The sequence below is a fragment of the Pristiophorus japonicus genome, chromosome 11 (assembly GCF_044704955.1).
Source record: "Pristiophorus japonicus isolate sPriJap1 chromosome 11, sPriJap1.hap1, whole genome shotgun sequence".
Lineage (NCBI taxonomy): Eukaryota > Metazoa > Chordata > Chondrichthyes > Pristiophoridae > Pristiophorus > Pristiophorus japonicus.
Genome location: NC_091987.1, coordinates 126,438,340 through 126,461,292, shown reverse-complemented (window position 1 = coordinate 126,461,292; position 22,953 = coordinate 126,438,340). Strand labels below are relative to the sequence as shown.

General features: G+C 46.2%; 1 protein-coding gene and 1 non-coding gene across 2 annotated transcripts in view; both read left to right on the top strand.

Moving 5' to 3' along the window:
• The window catches only part of rnaseh2b (ribonuclease H2, subunit B), a 58,784-nt gene that overhangs the window by 7,962 nt on the left and 27,869 nt on the right, over positions 1-22,953 (top strand). The window contains exons 3-7 of the mRNA XM_070894009.1: positions 4,167-4,270; positions 6,095-6,171; positions 11,241-11,358; positions 12,648-12,712; positions 14,468-14,567. Coding sequence (XP_070750110.1) covers positions 4,167-4,270; positions 6,095-6,171; positions 11,241-11,358; positions 12,648-12,712; positions 14,468-14,567 — 464 coding nt within the window. The remainder of the gene's footprint in view (positions 1-4,166; positions 4,271-6,094; positions 6,172-11,240; positions 11,359-12,647; positions 12,713-14,467; positions 14,568-22,953) is intronic.
• Positions 13,440-13,636, top strand: LOC139276608 (U2 spliceosomal RNA). The gene has a single exon (XR_011595955.1). It is a non-coding gene; the product is annotated as a U2 spliceosomal RNA (small nuclear RNA).

Here is a 22,953-nt window from a genome sequence, read left to right as displayed (position 1 = left end):
AATATCCTTCCATTCCTTTCTCCCTCATGTGTTTATCTAGCCTTCCCTTAAATGTACCTATAACGTATATGTAGTATAAACAGCACCACATTGTTATGTTGGCATTAACAGGGGAACTGACACTTCAGAGGTAAAACTTTAAAATTGAAATTCAAATGGAATAAGGATGTCTTCAGACTTTGCTGGAAGCTGGATATTTATTTGATTGGTCTCGTATTGTGACAGTACAGTCTGACGGCTTGTGTGACATTGGGAGGGATGAGAGATTCAACTTTTTGTATTTAGAATAGGTCTTCTATAATTTTTAATTCGTACTTCTTTTACACAATTGAATCTCTTCCATTAGCCCATTTCTGTTCTGTTCTGTTGGATTTGTGCATTTTGTCCAGACTTGCTCTTGCTTCTTTCACATGTTGAGTTTGTGGATGTATTGCTGGTCTGAGAGAGGGGGAAGGTCTATTTAAACCAACGGTAGCACCAGCACATAGCTGCCCTGTACAAGCAGCCTGAGAGGTAAGCCCACTGCCGGACAGACACAAAACGGCGACTCGATGCCAATTCCTGCTGGTATGAGCCGGTTATATTTGGCATATGAGGCAGGGAGTGATATTCCCATTCCAGGGGGATTTCACTGGTGCCAATGGCAAGAGCATCAGGTCTGTTATATACTCTTGTCGTCAGGGACTGTAAATAGACATAAGACTATATTTACAATATGCTGAAGTAGTGAATCTTAAAAGCAAAGCCTGTTCCCAACTTGTGTTAATATAGGACAGTTGGAAGAATTCAGACGTGGTCTTTATGTTGGCTAAATGTGTGGTAATCATTTAATGAGGTGTTAAACTAACCCACTTAACCAATAAAGATGGCATCATTAAATGTTTAAAGAACAGAATAGCTTGCAGTTTGTTGCATTTACAGGTGCAGTTTGGTGGTTTGGATTGCGAATTGAATGCAGATAGTCACCTAGCATCTTTACAGGAACAGGCCATTCAGCTCCTCGAGCCTGCTCTGCCATTCAATGTGATGATGGCTGATCTGTATGCTAACTCCGGCCACCCGCCTTGGTTCCTTATCCCTTAACACCATTGGCTAGCCGTGGCTCAGTTGGTAGCACTCTCGCCTCTGAATCAAAAGATTGTGGGTTCAAATCCCATTCCAAAGACATGAGCACAAAAATCTAGGCTGACACTCCAGTGCAATGCTGAGGGATTGCTGCACTATCGGAGGTGCCGTCTTTCAGATGAGATAAACCGAGTCTGCTCTCGGGTAGACGTAAAAGATCCCATGGCACTCTTTCGAAGAAGAGCTGGGGAGTTATCTCTGGGGACCTGGCCAGTATTTATCCCTCAATCAACATCATCAAAAACAGATTATCTGGTCATTGCTGTTTGTGGGAGCTTGCTGTGGCACATTGGCTGGTGTTTTTCCTACTTTACAACAGTGACTGCACTTCAAAAGAAGTACTTAATTGGCTGTAAAATGCTTTGGGATGTTCTGAGGTCATGAAAGCCGTTATATAAATGCAAGTCTTTCTAGCAAAAATCTATCGATCTCCGATTTAAAAGTATTAATTAAGCTAGCATCAACTGCTTTTTGTAGGAGAGTTCCACACTTCTACCACCCTTTGCATGGAAAAGTGTTTCCTAACTTCTCTCCTGAATGACCTGGCTCTGATTTTAAGGTTGCATTACAAAGGTTGCTCAAAGAAAGAATGAACTTTCATATATACATAGCGCTTTTCATGACCTTAGCTAATGACGCACAGTGAAGTGTAGTCACCACTGTTGTCATCATCATCGGCAGTCCCTCGGAGTCGAGGATGACTTGCTTCCACACTAAAAATGAGTTCTCAGGTGACTGATGAGTCCAATGTGAGACCTACGGTCTCCGTCACAGGTGGGGCAAACGGTGGTTAAAGGAACAGGTGGGTGGGGAGCCTGGATTGCCACGTGCTCCTTCCGCTGTCGACACTTGGCTTCAGCTTGCTCCCGGCGAAGAGACTCGAGGTGTTCAGCGCCTTCCCGGATGCTTTTCCTCCACTTTGGGCGGTCTTGGGCCAGGGATTCCCAGGTGTCGGTGGGGATGTTACAGTTTTTCAAGGAGGCATTGAGGTTGTCCTTGAAGCGTTTCCACTGCCCACCTGGGGCTCGCTTGCCGTGTCGAAGCTCCGAGCAGAGTGCTTGCTTTGGGAGTCTCGTGTCGGGCATGCGGACGATGTGGCCCGTCCAACGGAGCTGATCAAACGTGGTTTGTGCTTCGATGCTGGGGATGTGGGTCTGAGCGAGAACACTGACGTTGGTGCGTCTATCCTCCCAATGGATTTACAGGATCTTGCGAAAGCAGCATTGGTGATACTTCTCCAGTGTTTTGAGGTGCCTGCTGGCCCATGTCTCTGAACCATATAGGATGGCTGGTATCACCACAGCTTTGTAGACCATGAGCTTGGTGCCGGGTTTGAGATCCTAGTTTTCATACACACACTTCCTCAGGCGACCGAAGGCTGCACTGGCACACTGAAGCGGTGTTGGATCGTGTCGTCGATGTCTGCCTTTGTTGACAGTAGGCTCCCAAGGTATGGAAAATGGTTCTCTTTGTCCAAGGCATCGTCATGGATTTTGATAACTGGGGGGCAGTGCTGTGTGGCGGGAGCAGGTTGGTAGAGGACATTTGTCTTACGGATGTTTAGTGTAAGGCCCATGCGCTCGTATGCCTTGGTGAAGGTGTTGACGATGGCTTGGAGTTCGTCCTCTGAGTATGCACAGACGCAAGCGTTGTCTGCGTACTGTAGTTCGATGATGGAGGATGGGACGACCTTGGATCTGACCTGGAGGCGGCGGAGGTTGAACACATTCCTGTTGTCCTGTAATTTAGCTCCACTCCAGCGGGGAGCTTGCTGAGGGTCTGCCCTCCAGTCTCGGATCGCCTTACCACTGGACCAAGACCTTGCTCTGTCAAGCCCGTGTGGTGGCTGGTGTGCAACGGCCACCCCACGTTAAAGGAATTCATGTACAGGCATCTTCCACACTTTAAGATGAAGTTTGGGACCTGGAACGTCAGGACCCTCCTGGACAACCCGAACAGCAACAGACCGGAATGGCGCACCTCTATCGTTGCCCAGGAGTAACTGTTGTAATGTAGGTCACATTAACTGCAATGAGATAATGACCAGACCATCTGTTTTAGTGACATGGTTGAGGGATAAATATTAGCCAGGAACAGGGGAGAAGTCCCCTGCTCTTCTTCAAATAGTGCCGTGGGATCTTTTACATCCCCTTAGAGGACAGATAGAACCTTGGTTTAACATCTCATCCGAAAGACGGCACCTCCGACAGTGCAGCTCTCCCTCAGTACTGCACTGGAGTGTCAGCATAGATTATGTGCTCAAATCTCTGGAGTGGGACATAAACCCACAACCTTCTGACTCGAGGGCTGCCACTGTCACATTGCTCCGGCGGGGTGCTTGTGTCGCCAGTTCCTGAAGTACGGGAGTTGTGACAACGCCAGTGTAAAACTTGAAACAAAGCGATGCTAGAAAAGCGAAACAAGAACATGCACAGGTCACCTGGCCTGCAATGCTAACCTGTCTGTTCGCTCTACAGACCTGCTTTGTGTTTCAATGACAATCTTCAAGAGTACGGATGAACACGAGAATCATAGAATCTCTCCCTTTCCCCCTCCCTCTTCTTCCCACCCCCGCCCCCCCCCTCCCCCCCCCCATCGCCGCCCCTCGTCTGTCCCTTCCTCTCCTTCCTCCCACCGAATCCAACCTACAGTCCAAATGATGGAATCTTGCAGCACAGAAGGAGGCCAAAGAACCAAGCTGGCTCTTTGAAAGAGCAATCCAATTAGTCCTGCTCCCCCATTCTTTCCTCATAAGCCGTGCAAAACTTTCCTTTTCAAGTGTGTGTGTAACTCCCTTTTAAAAGTTACTATTGAATCTGCTTCCACCACCCTTTCAGCCAGTGCGTTCCAGATCACAACAGCTCTCTGCGTGACAACAATTTCTCCTCATCTCCCGTCTTGTTCTTTTGACAGTTATCTTAAATTTGTATGTGGGTTGAGTGACAGTAAAATTGATTGGTGTTTCCAATCTCACATGACATTGAGTAAGATTACAAAATAGATTTATACAAAATTAATTTCTCTCTCTCTCTCTTAGGCAGCGTTGCCTTGTACCTGTTTAACAGTGGTGCCAGTCAGGTATATGAAGTGAAGGCTTTTGACGAAGAACATCGTTCGTGGTTTATCGGTCAGTCTGTTCAGCGTGGTGAGTATTCCTTTCTCCCTGGCAATGAACTCAAGTGTTTTTGACAGCACTTCTTTACTGGTTTGTGATTCTGATTAAACAGTGGCATGAGGTACTTGTTGGAAGAATTGTTACACTAATGCGCGCAGACTAAATTTTCCTTTTGCAATGCAGCATTAAGACTAACCCGACACTGAAATCCTTGTGGCGCACAGAAGTCCCGCCACTCCAAAGGTGTGCCCTGGATCCACAATAACACCAATTCTAGGCCAGATGGTGTACTTTTCCCCTTGTAACAGCCAACATTGGCTTGCCGTAACTGTGCAGTGTACACTTTACCAAAACATCTATGAAAACCCTGGCAATGAGTGTTCACAGCTTTTGTGATAATGATCTGCTTGGGTTAATGGATTTCGGTGTCAAGTTCCGCACGCATTACTGGCTCCCCGATGTATTTGCGGCTTTGAATGTTTTCCACTTTTGTGTTTCATATTTTCCACAAGACAACCTAGTTGTCTGCACATTTTGATATTCTCTTCAGAGTGGAATCAGCAGTGGCAGGCATCCAGTGTTGATCTGATTCTGGGACAAGCTGAAGCCCAGTGGGGTGAAATTTTCCTCCCTCCCTCAGTGCAGGAGAATCTGACAGCAGCAGCTTCTTGCAATTATATAGCGCCTTTAACATAGTAAAATGTCCCAAGGCGCTTCACTGAAGCGTCATCAGGAAAAATCTGACACCGAGCCACATAAGGAGATATTCGAACAGTTGGTCATAGCGGTAGGTTTTAAGGAGCGTCGTAATGGAGTAGAGAGAGGTGGTGAGGCAGAGAGGTTCTGGTAGGGAATTCCAAAGCTTAGGGCCTTGTAAGCACTTTTTGAAACTTTTTGCATGATCTTTTTGAATATTTTGTGAAAGTACACACTTCTCATCTGCGCTCTTAAAACACAAGAAAGAAATTGCAATTATTTCAAATCATCAGGACATCCCAAAGTGCTTTACAGCCATTCAGTTGGTTTTGAAGCATAGTCACTGTGGTAATGTAGCAGGCATTTTGCACATAGCAAGGTCAGGAAATGAAAAACTGGTATCAGTAAAAATGACCGTGAAATTATCATAAAAATGTACTCGAGTAGAGAGGTGGTTGGGCAAAGAGGTTCAGGTAGGGAACTAATGCCCTTTAGGGAAGGAAACCTGCTGTCGTTACCTGATCTGGCCTATATGTGACCAATCCCACATCACCACGGTTGACCCTTAACTGCCTTCTGAAGTGTCCAAGCAACTGCTCAGTTGCCAGGGCAACTAGGGATGGGCAGTAAATGCTGGCTTAGCCAGCGATGCCCACATCCCGAGAATTTCTTTTGTTTAAAAAAGCTCATCAAACAGCAATGAGATAAATAACAAGATAATCTGCTTTAGGTGGTGTTGGTCAAGGGATAAATGATAGCTGGAATACCTCCCCTGTCCCGGAATCTTTTATATCCATCTGAAAGGGCAGATGGCGCCCCAGTTTATAATCCCATCCAAAAGACGGAACCTCCGACAGTGCAGCGCTCCCTCCGTGCTGCACTGGAGTGTCAGCTTGGGTTATAAGTTCATGTCTCTGGAATAGGACCACTGTTGGTTTTATATGGCACCATGGGGCAGCGGAGTGCTGTGCTGTTCTTACAGGCAGGGTGAGGTCTTTAGTGGGCGATGTAAAGTCGTGCAGTATAACCTCGGCCATCCTATATTTCAACAAGGTCTGGCATTTTTTGTTAAACTTTTATCTTGCTACAGATAGGAGTATTTGATCGACAAGTACTCCTTAGAAAACATGTCTTAATTCCTATTCTCTGTTTTATAAGATGGAAGGCTTCTGTTTGTTACACCCCTGGACCCACTGTTTCTGGTACTGCCTTATCTTCTACAGGCCAGTGAAAAGGTGAGGCCCATGTTTTTCTGTAGTAGATGCTTACTTTTCAGGCGATTGAACATGAAGTGCTGAAGTGACCGAATTAACTTGGGCTTAGTATTGCGTTCATACCTTACACCCAGGCTGACTCCAGCCCAGCTTACTGTAGAAACATAGAAACATAGAAAATAGGTGCAGGAGTAGGCCATTCGGCCCTTCTAGCCTGCACCGCCATTCAATGAGTTCATGGCTGAACATGCAACTTCAGTACCCCATTCCTGCTTTCTCACCATACCCCTTGATTCCCCTAGAAGTAAGGACTTCATCTAACTCCTTTTTGAATATATTTAGTGAATTGGCCTCAACAACTTTCTGTGGTAGAGAATTCCACAGGTTCACCACTCTCTGGGTGAAGAAATTCCTCCTCATCTCGGTCCTAAATGGCTTCCCCCTTATCCTTAGACTGTGTCCCCTGGTTCTGGACTTCACCAACATTGGGAACATTCTTCCTGCATCTAACCTTTCTAACCCCGTCAGAATTTTAAACGTTTCTATGAGGTCCCCTCTCATTCTTCTGAACTCCAGTGAATACAAGCCCAGTTGATCCAGTCTTTCTTGATAGGTCAGTCCCGCCATCCCGGGAATCAGTCTGGTGAACCTTCGCTGCACGCCCTCAATAGCAAGAATGTCCTTCCTCAGGTTAGGAGACCAAAACTGTACACAGTACTCCAGGTGTGGCCTCACCAAGGCCCTGTACAACTGTAGCAACACCTCCCTGCCCCTGTACTCAAATCCCCTCGCTATGAAGGCCAACATGACATTTGCTTTCTTAACCGCCTGCTGTACCTGCATGCCAACCTTCAATGACTGATGTACCATGACACCCAGGTCTCTTTGCACCTCCCCTTTTCCTAATCTGTCACCATTCAGATAATAGTCTGTCTCTCTGTTTTTACCACCAAAGTGGATAACCTCACATTTATCCACATTATACTTCATCTGCCATGCATTTGCCCACTCACCTAACCTATCCAAGTCGCTCTGCAGCCTCATAGCATCCTCCTCGCAGCTCACACTACCACCCAACTTAGTGTCATCCGCAAATTTGGAGATACTACATTTAATCCCCTCGTCTAAATCATTAATGTACAGTGTAAACAGCTGGGGCCCCAGCACAGAACCTTGCGGTACCCCACTAGTCACTGCCTGCCATTCTGAAAAGTCCCCATTTACTCCTACTCTTTGCTTCCTGTCTGACAACCAGTTCTCAATCCATGTCAGCACACTACCCCCAATCCCATGTGCTTTAACTTTGCACATTAATCTCTTGTGTGGGACCTTGTCGAAAGCCTTCTGAAAGTCCAAATATACCACATCAACTGGTTCTCCCTTGTCCACTCTACTGGAAACATCCTCAAAAAATTCCAGAAGATTTGTCAAGCATGATTTCCCTTTCACAAATCCATGCTGACTTGGACCTATCATGTCACCTCTTTCCAAATGCACTGCTATGACATCCTTAATAATTGATTCCATCATTTTACCCACTACCGATGTCAGGCTGACCGGTCTATAATTCCCTGTTTTCTCTCTCCCTCCTTTTTTAAAAAGTGGGGTTACATTGGCTACCCTCCACTCCATAGGAACTGATCCAGAGTCAATGGAATGTTGGAAAATGACTGTCAATGCATCCACTATTTCCAAGGCCACCTCCTTAAGTACTCTGGGATGCAGTCCATCAGGCCCTGGGGATTTATCGGCCTTCAATCCCATCAATTTCCCCAACACAATTTCCCGACTAATAAGGATTTCCCTCAGTTCCTCCTCCTTACTAGACCCTCTGACCCCTTTTATATCCGGAAGGTTGTTTGTGTCCTCCTCAGTGAATACCGAACCAAAGTACTTGTTCAATTGGTCCGCCATTTCTTTGTTCCCCGTTATGACTTCCCCTGATTCTGACTGCAGGGGACCTACGTTTGTCTTTACTAACCTTTTTCTCTTTACATACCTATAGAAACTTTTGCAATCCGCCTTAATGTTCCCTGCAAGCTTCTTCTCGTACTCCATTTTCCCTGCCCTAATCAAACCCTTTGTCCTCCTCTGCTGAGTTCTAAATTTCTCCCAGTCCTTGGGTTCGCTGCTATTTCTGGCCAATTTGTATGCCACTTCCTTGGCTTTAATACTATCCCTGATTTCCCTTGATAGCCACGGTTGAGCCACCTTCCCTTTTTTATTTTTACGCCAGACAGGAATGTACAATTGTTGTAGTTCATCCATGCGGTCTCTAAATGTCTGCCATTGCCCATCCACAGTCAACCCCTTCAGTATCATTCGCCAATCTATCCTAGCCAATTCACGCCTCATACCTTCAAAGTTACCCTTCTTTAAGTTCTGGACCGTGGTCTCTGAATTAACTGTTTCATTCTCCATCCTAATGCAGAATTCCACCATATTATGGTCACTCTTCCCCAAGGGGCCTCGCACAACGAGATTGCTAATTAATCCTCTCTCATTACACAACACCCAGTCTAAGATGGCCTCCCCCCTAGTTGGTTCCTCGACATATTGGTCTAAAAAAACATCCCTTATGCACTCCAGGAAATCCTCCTCCACCGTATTGCTTCCAGTTTGGTTAACCCAATCTATGTGCATATTAAAGTCACCCATTATAACTGCTGCACCTTTATTGCACGCACCCCTAATTTCATGTTTTATGCCCTCCCCAACATCACTACTACCGTTTGGAGGTCTGTACACAACTCCCACTAACGTTTTTTGCCCTTTGGTATTCTGCAGCTCTACCCATATAGATTCCACATCATCCAAGCTAATGTCCTTCTGAACTATTGCCTTAATTTGCTCCTTAACCAGCAATGCTACCCCACCTCCTTTTCCTTTTATTCTATCTTTCCTGAATGTTGAATACCCCTGGATGTTGAGTTCCCAGCCCTGATCATCCTGGAGCCACGTCTCCGTAATCCCAATCACATCATATTTGCACAGTTAATTCATCCACCTTATTGCGGATACTCCTTGCATTAAGACACAAAGCCTTCAGGCTTGTTTTTTTAACACCCTTTGTCCTTTTAGAATTTTGCTGTACAGTGGCCCTTTTTGTTCTTTGCCTTGGGTTTCTCTGCCCTCCACTTTTCCTCATCTCCTTTCTGTCTTTTGCTTTTGCCTCCTTTTTGTTTCCCTCTGTCTCTCTGCATTGTTTCCCATCCCCCTGCCATATTAGTTTAAATCCTCCCCAACAGCACTAGCAAACACTCCCCCTAGGACATTGGTTCCGGTCCTGCCCAGGTGCAGACCGTCCGGTTTGTACTGGTCCCACCTCCCCCAGAACCGGTTCCAATGCCCCAGGAATTTGAATCCCTCCCTGCTGCACCACTGCTCAAGCCACGTATTCATCTGCGCTATCCTGGCATCGTGAGTCCCCGTTTTATTACCAAAGGTTTGCCACCGACTGCAAGACTGCAGTAAAAAGGCAGCCCAGCTATGTCAAGGCCTCAGCAGCGGTATCAGTTCACTCCTCTTGTCAGGTTTTCACCAGGTGCCCCTGACCAAAGACACCGGTGGCAGAAAACCTGCTGCAGCACAGCAACAACCGAGACCCAGAGAGTGACAAGTGAGTTCTAATGGCAGGGCTGGCAGGTCTGAGGGAGAGGTTGTGGGAAACTATCAGGGATGGGCTCTCCGAGCTCGGAAATGCCACCCCAAGATTAGTGGTGTTGGCCACCTGAATGTTTCATTGTGCCTATCGTAGCCAGTCACATAACAAACGGTGGTAGAATGGGCAGGATGATAATAGCCAGCTTTGGTCTCGTCTGAGTCTTAATATATTTTAATGGAGATACATTATGTAATGGTGAGGCCTCCATTTTATCGGGATGGACCAATAACAACAACTACTTGCATTTTACATAGTACCTTTTAATGTAGTAACATGTCCCAAGGCGCTTCACAGGAGTGTAATCAGTCAAAAATTGACACTGAGGCAAAGAAAGAGATGTTCGGACCATTGACCAAGAACTTGATCAGAGATGGGTTTTAAGGAGCATCTTAAAGGAAGAGAGAGAGGCGGAGAGGTTTAGGCAGGGAATTGCAGAGTTTGGGGCTGTGAAGGCTGAAGGCATGGCCACCAATGGCAGTACAAAGGAAATGGGGGATGCGCAAGAGGCCAGAATTGGAGGAATCCAGAGTTCTTGGAGGATTATAAGGCAGGAGACATGAATAGAGAGGAACAAGGCCTTGGAGGGTTTTGAACACTAGGAACAGGAGTAGACCATTCAGCCACTTGAGTCCGTTCTGCCATTCATTTAGATCATAGCTGATCTGTACCGTAACTTAATTTACCCACCTTGATTCCCTATCCCTTGCGTAACAAAAATCTTATCAATCTCAGATTTGAAATTTTCAATTGACCCCACCCGCCCAGCCTCAACAGGGGGAGAGAGCTCCAGATTTCCACTACCCTTTGTGTGAAAAAGTGCTTCTTGCCATTACTCCTGAACAGCCTGGCTCTAATTTTAAGGTGATGCCCCCTTGTTCTGGACTCCCCAAAGAGAGGAAATCGTTTCTCTCTATCTATCCTTTTGGCTCCATTAATCATCGTGGACACTCAATTAGATCACCCCTTAATCTTCTATACTCGAGGGAATATTCAAGTGTAAAGGCAGGAGGGGCTGAATGACCTACTCCTGTTCCTATGCTTCATTGTTGGATAAACCCTAGATCAGAACAGCAAGACCTGTTATTATCAACAACTTGAAATATGTACAATTCAATGGGAAAGGATATATATAGTTAAAATGTGCCCCCTCCCCCACAGCTCCATGGTACTTACCTATGCAGCTCAGAAAGACAGAAGGCTGGTAGGCCCCCTGTCCTAGGTTATTCCACCATCTGCTACAAATTACACAGATCTAAAATAATGCTGAAAATGAAATCTCCGATGCCAAAAAGTACTTGTAGAGCACGTGTACCGTCCCACAATTGATGGAAGTTCAGAGTTCGCATCAATTAATTTCTTGCCACAATTGTTGATTTGCTTAGTAATTTTGTCATCTATAGCATTTTAAAATGTTTCCTTTTCCCAGCAAGGAAAGTTTCAGCCAGTGGATCAAGTAATAAAGGACGAAGATTTTCCCGAGTGCGTCAGCATACTGAATTGTCCGAGGACTTTGCGATCACTCCATCACGTCACTGATGAAAAAGGTACCACGTCGGAAACCAAGAGCTGCTTGTGAATTCCTAAGCCGCTCTCTCGCTTTGTACACTCGCACCGTCAGAACTTTATTTGTAGTGGGAGGCATGTCCGCTCTTTCTCCGGTCTAATGCTGCACTCGTTAAACTTTGCTTCAAGATCAGTGACTGGTATATCTCTGGGACTTGGTTGCCTGGTAGATTACAACTGATGCAATTTGGGTTTGAATCCAGTTCCCTTTGATCAGGAGTTGAAAGTCTCTTGGTTGTGAGGATTGTAAAATTCAGTGCTGCGGCCCCTCAAAGCATGACTGGGTTCAGCTGTAGTGTTTGTGATTCAAGTCCAGGTGGTCATGCAGTTGGGATGTGTGGTGTGATGGTGTAACAGGAAGCCATGTTTGAGGTGTCAGCCGTGGCTCAGTGGTTGGGGCTCTCTGAGTCAGAAGGTTGTGGGTTCAAGCCCCACACCAGAGACTTGAGCACATAACCTAAGTTGACACTTCAATGCAGTACTGAGGGTGCACTGCATTGTTGGAGGTACCATCTTTTAGATGAGACATTAAACCTCTCAGGTTGATGTAAAATATCCCCTGGCACTATTATGAAGAAGGCCAGGGGAGCTCTCCTCAGTGTCCAGGCCAATATTCATCCCTCGACCAACATCATTAAAAAACAGATTGTATGGTCATTATCACATTGCTGTTTGTGGGAGCTTGCTGTGCACAAATTGGCTGCTGCATTTCCTACATTACAACAGTGACTACTCTTCATTGGCTGTAAAGCGCTTTGGAGCATCCTGAGGTCATGAAAGGTGCTATACAAATGCAAGTTCTTCTAATTGTATTGGCAATGTAGACAGCGATGTGGAACCATTTTCTTATACCAACGTCTACCTGACTGTTCACTCTAGCTTATGGAACCCTTTCACTTTCATTATGGACACTGGGACAACCCAGCCTCCTGTTAATGTCTCTGGTACTGTGGGCGGGAGGGAAAATCTGAATGCTGACATCAAACAGTAAGGCAGAGACATGGAGAGAGTAACACGTGGGAAGGAACTATCTTTTGATGGCCAGTTACTCCATGTGGCCACAAGCACTATATGAGTGCTGGACACAAGCAGGTACCTGCTAATGTTGAGCCCTGGACTGAGTGGAACAAGCTTTACCCTGAACCTGCCTGATTTTAGTCAGTGGGAACGGCTTCTACTTCCAGAACTGATCTCCATTTCAAGTGTCTTCTACTGGTCCTGATACTTGGTTATCGTTTCACTTATGACCTTGTTTTCTTTATTTCCCCAGAAATTGGTGATCGGAAGTTTTATAAATATAATGAAGAAAAAACCCTCGTGTGGCTAAAGAAGAAGGTAATTATAAATTTTGATTGTCTATAAAAGTGGTCACAATGCAGCACTTTTGACAGACTTGACACCAATACTTTTGATGGAGCCGATCGCGCCCCCCCCCCCCCCACCCCGTTAGTGCTCTGACAGATTTTGCTTTCTGTTGCCTTCAATGGAGAGGAAAAATCGGGCGATGTGTGTAACGGGCGGCCGATCCGATGTCACCCCCGCACCGCCACAGTTAAAATTCATGGCAAGTATTTGAGGCAATTTTCCAAGGATATGGCAAGCGGTGAGCAATCTCGCTGGTCGGCAGCACATATCGCAGGCATCGTGCACGCTGCAAATCACCGACTTTAGGAATTCGTTTTTAACAAAGATTTTGTTTTAATATTAATGTCCTATATGGTTTGTGATTGCCCTAAGATTCATGGTGCAGTTGGTCGAGTTTGTTGGAAATGTATTGATGCTATCCTGTCCTCTGGGTTTACATAACAGCAGACAAAGTAGGAGCTGGAGTAGGCCATTTGGCCCTTCAAGCCTACTCTGTCATTCAATTAGATCATCGCTGACCTTCTACTTCAGCTCCATCTTCTCACACTATCCCCATCTCCCTTGATTCCCTTAATATCCATTAGAGAATAGAGACCTGATTGAACGAAATGGGGGAATGATTTTGGTATATTCTGACACGGTGTTGGACTGAGTCTGCTGAGATTAGTTTTAATTGTAATGTTTGCCTATATGAATTACTGTTTTCATTGGCCTTTTGGCTAAGATCTGCATAACTAACCTGACCAGCCACCATGACCTCCGGGTGGTTTCTCCCTGGTCAGGAAGGTATATGCTTACATTTTTGTAAACAGGAGGTGGGTGGGATGGCTTGACCCATCCACCTCCATGGCATGAACCTGGTATTGCAGTACTTCCAGGAACGGTGCAGTGGCTCTAGGCCTTTTGGCTAAGAGCATTGGTGCAGAGTGATCCTTGACTGGTGCAGGGTCACCTCTGGCGTTTGACAAAGAATTGTAACGATTGGAACGATTGGACACGAATAAAAAAAAAAAAAAAAAAATTACTGTTTTCATTGTGTAAAAAGTGCTGTGAATCATTTTGAAGTAATATATATTCAGTTAGTGGTGGGAGATTGGAAGAGTTTAAATGCTAGGAATCATTTTATGTACTAGTAAGACTTTCAGCTCACTGACTATAATTTTAATGAAGATGATTTTTATGTAATCAGCCGTGGTTCTGTGGTAGCACGATCGTCTGTGAGTCAATCAGTTGTGGATTCAAGTCACTCGAGGGACTGGAGCACATAATCTAGGCTGGCACTCCAGTGCAGTACTGAGAGAGTGCTGCACTGTTGAAGGTGCTGTCTTCCTTTTGAGATGTTCAGCTGAGGCTCCGTCTGCCCTCTCGGGTGATTGTCAGAGATCCCATGGCACTTTTTTGAAGAAGAGCTGGCGAATTCTCCCCAGTGTCCTGGGTGACATTTATTCCTCAACCAACATCTTTTTAAAACAAAACAGATCATCTGGTCATTTAACTCATTGCCGCAACAGCGACTACATTTCAAAAGTTGGTTGTAAAAAGCTTTGGGATGTCCTGAGGTCGTGAAAGGTGCTATATAAATGCAAGTCATTTCTTTTTAATTGAACCAGTGACCATGGAGCGTTTAATTGAGCAGTCTCACCTCTGTTGTTCTCTGGGTCAGCCTGCGCTGTGTTTGGTGGAGCGACACATGTTTTCACTGCTCGTGTCTCTTGCTCTGAATAGGCCGAGCAGACTGTCAAAGCGCTGAAGAGTACCGATCTCTCTGTGGGTGGAGGTGTGCAGTCCAGTACCTTGATTAGAAATAAACAAGAAGCAACTGAAGGTTAGTACCACTTCCACAATTATTTCTTTACATTCAGATTGTTCCCTTGGGTTGGAATAAGTTATAAAGCAGTGCATTAGTCATTTGGGAATCCAGATGTGGCTAATTGCAGTTCAGATCAGTAAATAAACAATGAGTAATGGGCACTGTGTTTGGGCCTGTGATCGCAGCACTTATATTACCATGGCGTGTGCATGTGAGCTTTGACCATTTTATGTGTTTGTTGATGAAACAGTAAAACAAAAGACAGTGTGTGAGTTCTCTTTGATTGTGTGCTTTACTTCCTTGGTTATTGAGTATTGGTGATCTGCTAAAATGATATGAAAACACTGGATTTCACCGTGGAAACATCAGCAACATTGCATAGAGAGGGAACTGTCATCGTCAGCAACATTGGTTGAGCTGACCATGATGACACCTCCCCTCTCTATACAATCAGAATAACCACTCCAAGCCAGCCCAACCAATAATGAGCAGCCCCAACAGGACAAAGGGTAAGCAGCATCCAAGCATATTGTGGAGGGAGAGCAGGAGCAGGTCGGGGTGGTCCGTGGGATGTTCTGGGTGGAGAGCAGGGGTTGGTCCGTGGGATGTTCTGGGTGGAGAGCAGCAGTGAGTCGGGGTGGTCCGTGGGATGTTCTGGGTGGAGAGCAGGGGGTGGTCCGTGGGATGTTCTGGGTGGAGAGCAGGGGGTGGTCCGTGGGATGTTCTGGGTGGAGAGCAGGGGGTGGTCCGTGGGATGTTCTGGGTGGAGAGCAGGGGTTGGTCCGTGGGGTGAGCGAGGGCAGGTCTGCATGTAGAGCAACAACATTCTCGGCAGTCACTCTGAAGTTGAAGTACCCTCTGCAACTGCTGGACACAAACCGAGAAGCTGCACTGAGATGTGCTGTCTGATAAAGTCATGACAGATTTCCAAACTTTGGTGAAAGGGAAAGACTGCATGGTGGTAGATGTTTGTGAAGTAAATATGCATGTGAAGTACACTTACATGTATTGGGTTAAAGGCATTTTCTACTAACATAAGTGCATGTAGCGGAAATGCCTGTGGCTAGTTAACGGTTTCTGTTGGACAGTACTGGTATAAAGGGTCATATACTGTGAAGGTCCTGCTAGCATAGTGCCACAGTGGATGTGAATGTGGGTGAAAGATAGGGCGATAATATCATAGGCCCAATTCCCTGACCCTCACTTGCTACAACTTAATGACAAGTTCTGGAATTTTAAGTATCAGCTTAGCTCAATGGCAGTACTCGCACTGAGTATGAAGGGCGAGGGTTCAAACCCGACTCCATTGTCTTGGCTGACGATCAAGTGTAGTACGGAGGGAATACTGTACTGTCAGAGGTGTCGCCCTTCAACTGAGACGTTAAACCGAAGCCCCGCCTGCATGCTCGGGAGGATGTAAAAGATTGCACTATTGATAGAAGATCAAGAGAGTTCTCCCTGGTGTCCTGGCCCCTATTTATCCCTGAACCAACATCATTAAAATGGACTATATGGTCATTTATCTCAATGCTGATCGTTGGGACCTTGCTGTGTGAAAATTGGCTGCCTGCAACATAACAATGATCACACAGTGAAGTGGGAGTCCTGAGAGGTGAGGGTTGTCAATTTGTAGACCATGATCATAAACAAACAATGGCAGAGATATTTAATAAGATTTTTGCATTGGCCTTTACTTAAGAGAAGGATATCTGACCATGGTTGAGAGTGAGATGAGCAATATCAGGATGGATTGGGTCTAGATGTGTGCCAGAGGACTGGAGAGTGGCCAATGTAGTACCCATTTTTAAAAAGGGAGACCGAGCTGATTCTGGGTCATTACAGGCCAGTTAGTTTAACATCTGCGGTTAGGGAATATTTTACAGTCTTTTAAGGATGAAATTACCAGGTGTCTAGATAATTAGAAGTAGCCAGCATTGCTCAAGGAGAAAACAGACATGGGAGATGGAGGAAATGGGAGTGGATAGCGTGTACTTGTGGTCAGGCTAATTCAGAACGGACAACAATTCATTCTGTTCATCTTTGCTGCTGAGCGGACAGATTGGAGTTTAGTACTGATGTTTAAGAGAGCCTTTGATAAGGTGCCACGCGAGGAATTATTAGAGAAGATTAAGGAATGGGCAATTAGAGGGAGCACCGCAAACTGGATTAAAAATTGGTTAGAAGGATAGAAAGAGACTAGGAGTTAAGGGCAGTTTTTCAGAGTGGTTGCAGTAAGTAGTATTGATGAGATGGGGGAATGGGCTAAAGAATAGCAGATGGAATTCAATGTCAGTAAGTGCGAAGTGATGCATTTTGGTAAAACAAAAGTAGTTATGGTTTGAAGCAGGCTCAGTACTGTGGAAGAGCATTGGGATTTGGGAGTACAGGTTCACAGGCCGTTAAAGGCAGCACCTCCGGTAGATAAGGCCATGGAGGGTAAACGCTGACCTAGACTGGTTGTGCCAAATGGCCTTTTTCCGTATTATAACTGCTGTGTAATTCATTGGCTATAATGTGCTTTGGGACGTCCTGAGGTGCTGAAAGGCTTTATATAAATTCAAATTGGTCCCTTCTTTAAAGGAGTGTAATTCAAAACATCAAAGCCACCAAACACCCATCTGTTTCTCATCCTTCCACACACTCTTCTTACATCCATTCTTGCCATACCAAAGTTAATTTATCGTGCAAAAACGTTCCTGTACCTGAGCCAGTCCAATGCTTGCTGTGCATTTATATGCATAGTGAACCTTTCCGTTTTGCTTTACATCACGCCAGACTATGCCCGAATAGACTTCCAAGCACTGCTAGCTTGTGTTGTGAATAGGGTGGTATATATATATATATATACCGCATTGTCAGCAACCGTATTTCGACCCCTCAGTGTCAGCAGGCCAGTCAACCACAGAGTGTGTCTGAGTCACGGCCGATCCTATTCTCTCTCAATAGCCCACCCGAGTGTGCACTCGCGAGCAGGCACCATTGGGCAGGGCGATTGGAGCCCTTGCCACTGTATAAAGGCCTAGCTCCATCAAGCCCGTGTGGTGGCTGATGTGCAACGGTCACCACACATTAAAAAGATCCACGCACAGGCATCTTCCACCCCCTCAATTGGAGTTCAGGACTGAAACATCAGGTCTTTCATTGAAATATCTGTGAACTCGTGGAAGCAAGTCATCCTCGTTCGAGGGACTACCTATGATGATGTTGATCACTGGGCAGCAGTCGGGAGCGGGAATCCTGGGTGACATTGGCACCCCTTAGCCCAGTGATGGTGAGGTCAATTGTAATGCCCCAGCTGTTGCCTAAGATCAGCTGGCTCGGCAACAATCAAACCTACACTGACAGTTGCCTGAATCCACTCGATCACGGGAGGAGCTGACAACGCAGCCTTTTTGCTTAACTGCATCGTGGTCCCTTTGGGCAATTGACTCCATCCCTTATGCACATGCATTCCTGCGTTAGAGGTGGAATCGACCTGTCCACGGGTCCTCAGCCTGGCTGCACCTACAAGAAGTGCTATTGAGCAGTCTGAGAGGAGTCCATCCTCTTCATAACAACATAAGAAATAGGAGCAGGAGTGGGCCATTCAATAAAATCCTGGCTGATCATCGACCTCAACTCCACTTTCCCGCCCGATCTCCATATTGATTTCCCCTAGACTCCAAAAATCTATCTATCTCAGCCTTGAATATATTCAGAGACTCAGCATCCACAGCCCTCTGGGGCAGAAAATTCCAAAGATTCACAACCTTCTGAAGAAATTCCTCCTCATCTCTATTTTAAATGGCCTGCCCCTTATCCTGAGACTGTGCCCCCTAGCTCTAGACACACCAGTCAGGGGAAACAACCTCTCAGCATTTACTCTGTCAATCCCTTTCAGAATCTTGCATGTTTCAAAGAGATCAGCTCTCAATCTTCTAAACTCCAGAGAGTACAGGCCCATTCTACACAGTTCTCATCATAAGACAACTCTCTCATCCCAGGGATCAATGTAGTGAACCTCCGTTGCACCACTTCCAAGGCAAGTATATCCTTCCTTAGATAAGGAGACCAAAACTGTGCACAGTACTCCAGGTATGGTCTCACCAGCTTCACTTCCTCTTCCAAGACCAGCCCCTCGAAATCAGCTGAACAGGTCCATGTTTGAAGTAAGCATCGAGCGTGCGGTACAAAAATACCCAAAACCGCAACCCTGTACTTTCAGGACTCGCCCTTCCTTTTAATGTAAAGTATCGTCCAATTTATAAAATATAATTTTTGCCAATATCATTTGTAAACGAGAAGTCTGGAGTTTTCATTCCTTCCAGTATGTCTGCCAACAGCAATTCTGTTTGTCCTTAATTGGATCAAAACGGTCTTTTCGAAAGACTAGGGCATTAAACAGAAAACTTTACTCGAGAGGCATGGACTAACTGGTCAAGACCATGGAAACATGGGTTCAGAATTATCTGCAAGCAGCTTTTGTAGAGCTCGTCTTCAGTTCGGTACCAGCAGCCTGTGGCCTGACACACTGAGGAGGTTCAGTTCCTTTGGGTTCTTTAGCTCACTGAATGCAGTTCTGCAGCTTTTCCCCTTTAGACTGTTATCATCCCAGCCCCTGTTGCTGAAATGATTCTCTCCCACTGCCCCCTCATGCCTCGGTGAGAAAGTGCAGCTCCCAGTGTAATGCTGAACCATTCAAATTGGGAAGGTCCCACGTTCCCACGCTCATCACCCGTGGCTCAGTTGGTAGTGCTCTTGCTCTATTTGTAGCCCTGACCTGCGGTGGTGCCCTGGAACATCATGGATCGCCCCGACCTGTGTGAGAACTCCACCGCAGGTCGGGGCTATGAATAGAGCTGGAGCGCCAGGCCCTGGAACATCGTGGGCGAAAGTGTGGCAAATGAGGGTACGGGGCCCAGAAGAGCCGAGGGCCCAGGGGCAGCACGGGCCTGCCCGGACTGTGATACATGTGCGCACTAGGTCCGTGCAGTAGAGCAGGTCTCCAGTCGTCCTGGTTCAACCCTTGCCACTGAAAAAAGGCCTAGCTCTGTCAAGCCCGTGTGGTGGCTGGTGTGCAATGGTCACCACATGTTTAAAAAATCCACGCACAGGCATCTTCCACCCTCTCAATTGGAGTTCAGGACTGGAACATCAGGTCTTTCATTGAAACATCTGTGATCTCATGTGGAAGCAAGTCATCCCCGTTCGAGGGACTGCCTATGATGATGATATATATATACACAAATTTTTGTCCTGACAGATCTCTAGATAACTTGAGAGTCCTCCAACTTTCTTTATGTCAATGCCAAATGTCTACTTTCAAATCCCGATGAAGCCTTCAATCCCACAGTGCCTTTGAATGTATTGTGGGAAACGGCATAAATTAAACCGTGTTTAGTTACTTTCTATTTGTCTATTTTGGACTTGCTTGAGAGACATTTTATATAAGAGCCTCATTTATTGATGACTTACAGTAAAATCAGGTTGGGTTGCATTAGAGAATGACTAATTGTTGTGACTTATGGATATTGGGCGGCTTCAAGCCTTCATTTGAGTTTGAAAGTAGGCATTGACGCACACAGTTTATTTTTTTTTAAACCTGGAAGAGTCTCAAGTTATCCAGTGACCTAGGCACGGACGACAGGAATGCAGAAGTCAGGATCTTGTTGAGAGACCAGCAGAAATGGTTTAGTATCTTTAGCAGCAAGTTAAAAATAGAGCAGCATGAGAGTAATGCTATTAAAAGTTTTCAACATTTTCTCACGGGTAGCTTTCTGCTTCTCTCTTTCCCCCCCAGTCGCCCTCCATTGTGTTTCCATATCATGCTCCGACCCTCTTAATTTCAGATGCTCTGAATTTCTCACATTGAGCTTCCTCGTTCTCTCTGCTGTGGCATGTCACCAAATTGGAACAGTGGGAATGACTGGCCGACTTACTGTCCCCTGTCCTCTACCTTTTGGAAAATGTGGCATGGCGGGTGAGGGCATATATCCAGATGTCCAAAGGTCTCTGCTTACTGGGTACCTGTCTGGAGTGGAGCCCAAACTCAACCCTTCTGGGAATACTATCACTGAGCCAGTGGTCACACCGTCCAGTTACGAGGGCCTCACTGGATGTCAACTCAGTATTTAGAGACCATATTCTAGTCTCCACCCGCCAGGACTGTCTGGAATGGGGCTTGACTCTTGTGGGAATACCACCATTAAGTCAAAGGCTTACTCCAGTGTATCTGTAGCTGGCAAGTAAGTGTTACAACTTTTTGCTTGTTGATAGACCCAAGATTCAGAGAATGAATAAACATATATAGGACATAACTCCTCCTCAGCGTGCACTTAAGAAAATATTGGTCATTTTGAATAGTAACTGCAGCTGGTTTGTTTTCTGCTTCGAGAATGCAACATATTCAGAATCAAATAATGGAAATGAAGTTGGGACGTTGTAAAGCCACAATAGAATTCATTATACTAACTCCTGCACTGAGTTTATCTTGCTATCTCTTGGCCTCCCATTGTGCCAATTACAGATAACGACATCTCTAACCACTCTCTACCCACATCCCCTGACCCCCAACCTCCCCAGACCCTACCTCTGTACCCACCCCTGGAAAAAAAACTCTATCCTGACTCTCCTACAACACACTCTTATAACTGCATAACGAAATCCCAACCGTCCAGCCTTTGGCCCTCCATCCACCATGATATTTCTGCAGCTACCGACCTGCCCAACCACACCCTCACCACCACCTTTGATGTCCTAGTAGCTGTTAAAACAATTACTTTCTCTCACCCTGGCCATTCCCCCGGAACAGCTCTCATCTTCACCCCCTTAAACCCGGGGATGGATGTGGCAGACAACTGATTTAGCCATTCACCGCCAGATCTGGCTGGACAACATAAAGTATTATAGGGTCCTGCTCTCGTCTGCCAAAACTGTTCACTATTCTAGAATCATTCTGGTTTCAAAGATAAACCCCGGCTCCTAATCTCTACTGCTAACCATCTTAAACCCCTCTTCCCAGTCTCCTCCACCCTCGCCTCCAACAACAAGTGCGAGGAGCTCCTGGACATCTTTGCCTCTGAGACCATCCGATCAGCTGCCTCTGCCCCTTTCCTCCCTTCCCCTAGCTCACCAGGCCACAGTTCCCCTTGCTCGCATCTTTCTCCAGTTTCTCTCCGATCTCCCCTCATGACCTCTCCGATCTCATCCTGTCCATGAGATCCACTTCCTGCTCCCTTGACTCTATTCCCACCAAACTGCTGACCGCCCAACTTCCCATGTTGTCTGACGTTAACAGTTCTCTCTCCTCAGGTACTGTCTCCCTCTCCTTCAAATCTGCCGTCATCACCCCTCTCCTCAAAAAATTAACCCTTAATCTTTCCGTCCTTGCAAACTACCGCCCCATCTCCAACCTCCCTTTCATCTCCAAAGTCCTTGAACATGTTTTCGCCTCCCAAATCCGTGCCCATCTTTCCCAGAACTCCTGATCCATGCCCATCTTTCCCGGAACTCCAAATCCGTGCCCATCTTTCCCGGAACTCCATGTTCGAATCCCTTCAATCTGGATTTCACCTCTGCCACAGTACCGAAATAGCTCTCATCAAAGTCACAAATCACATCCTTTGTGACCGTGACAAAGATAAACTATCCCTCCTCATCCTCCTCGACCTGTCTGCAGCCTTTGACACGGTTGACCACTCCATCCTCCCCCAATGCCTGTCCACCATTGTCCAGCTGGATGGGACTGCACTCGTCTGGTTCCATTCTTATCTATCTAATCGTAGCCAGAAAATCACCTGCAATGGCTTCTCTTCCCACTCCCGCATCGTTACTTCTGGTGTCTCCCAACGATCTATCCTTGGCCCCCTCCTATTTATATGTTGCCCCTTGGCAACATCATCTGAAAACACAGCGTCAGTTTCCACATGTACGCCGACGACACCCAGCTCTACCTCACCACTACTTTTCTCGACCCCTCCACGGCCTCTAAATTGTCAGACTGCTTGTCCAACCTCCAATACTGGATGAGCAGAAATTTTCTCCAATTAAAAATTGGGAAGACCGAAGCCATTGTTTTCAGTCCCCGCCACAAACTGCGTTCCCTAGCCACTGACTCCATCCCTCTCCCTAACATCTGTCTGAGGCTGAACCACACTTTTTGCAACCTTGGTGTCATATTTGACCCTGAAATGAGTTTCCAACCACATATCCGCAGCATAACAAAAACCGCCTATTTCCACTTTCGCAACATCGCCTGTTTCCGCCCCTGTCTCAGCTTATCCGCTGCTGAAGCCCTCAGCCATGCCTTTGTTACCTCTAGACTGGACTATTCGAGCGCACTCCTGGCTGGCCTCCCACGTTCCACCCTACGTAAACTTGAGGTCATCCAAAACTCAGCTGCCTGGGCCCTAAACTCTGGAAC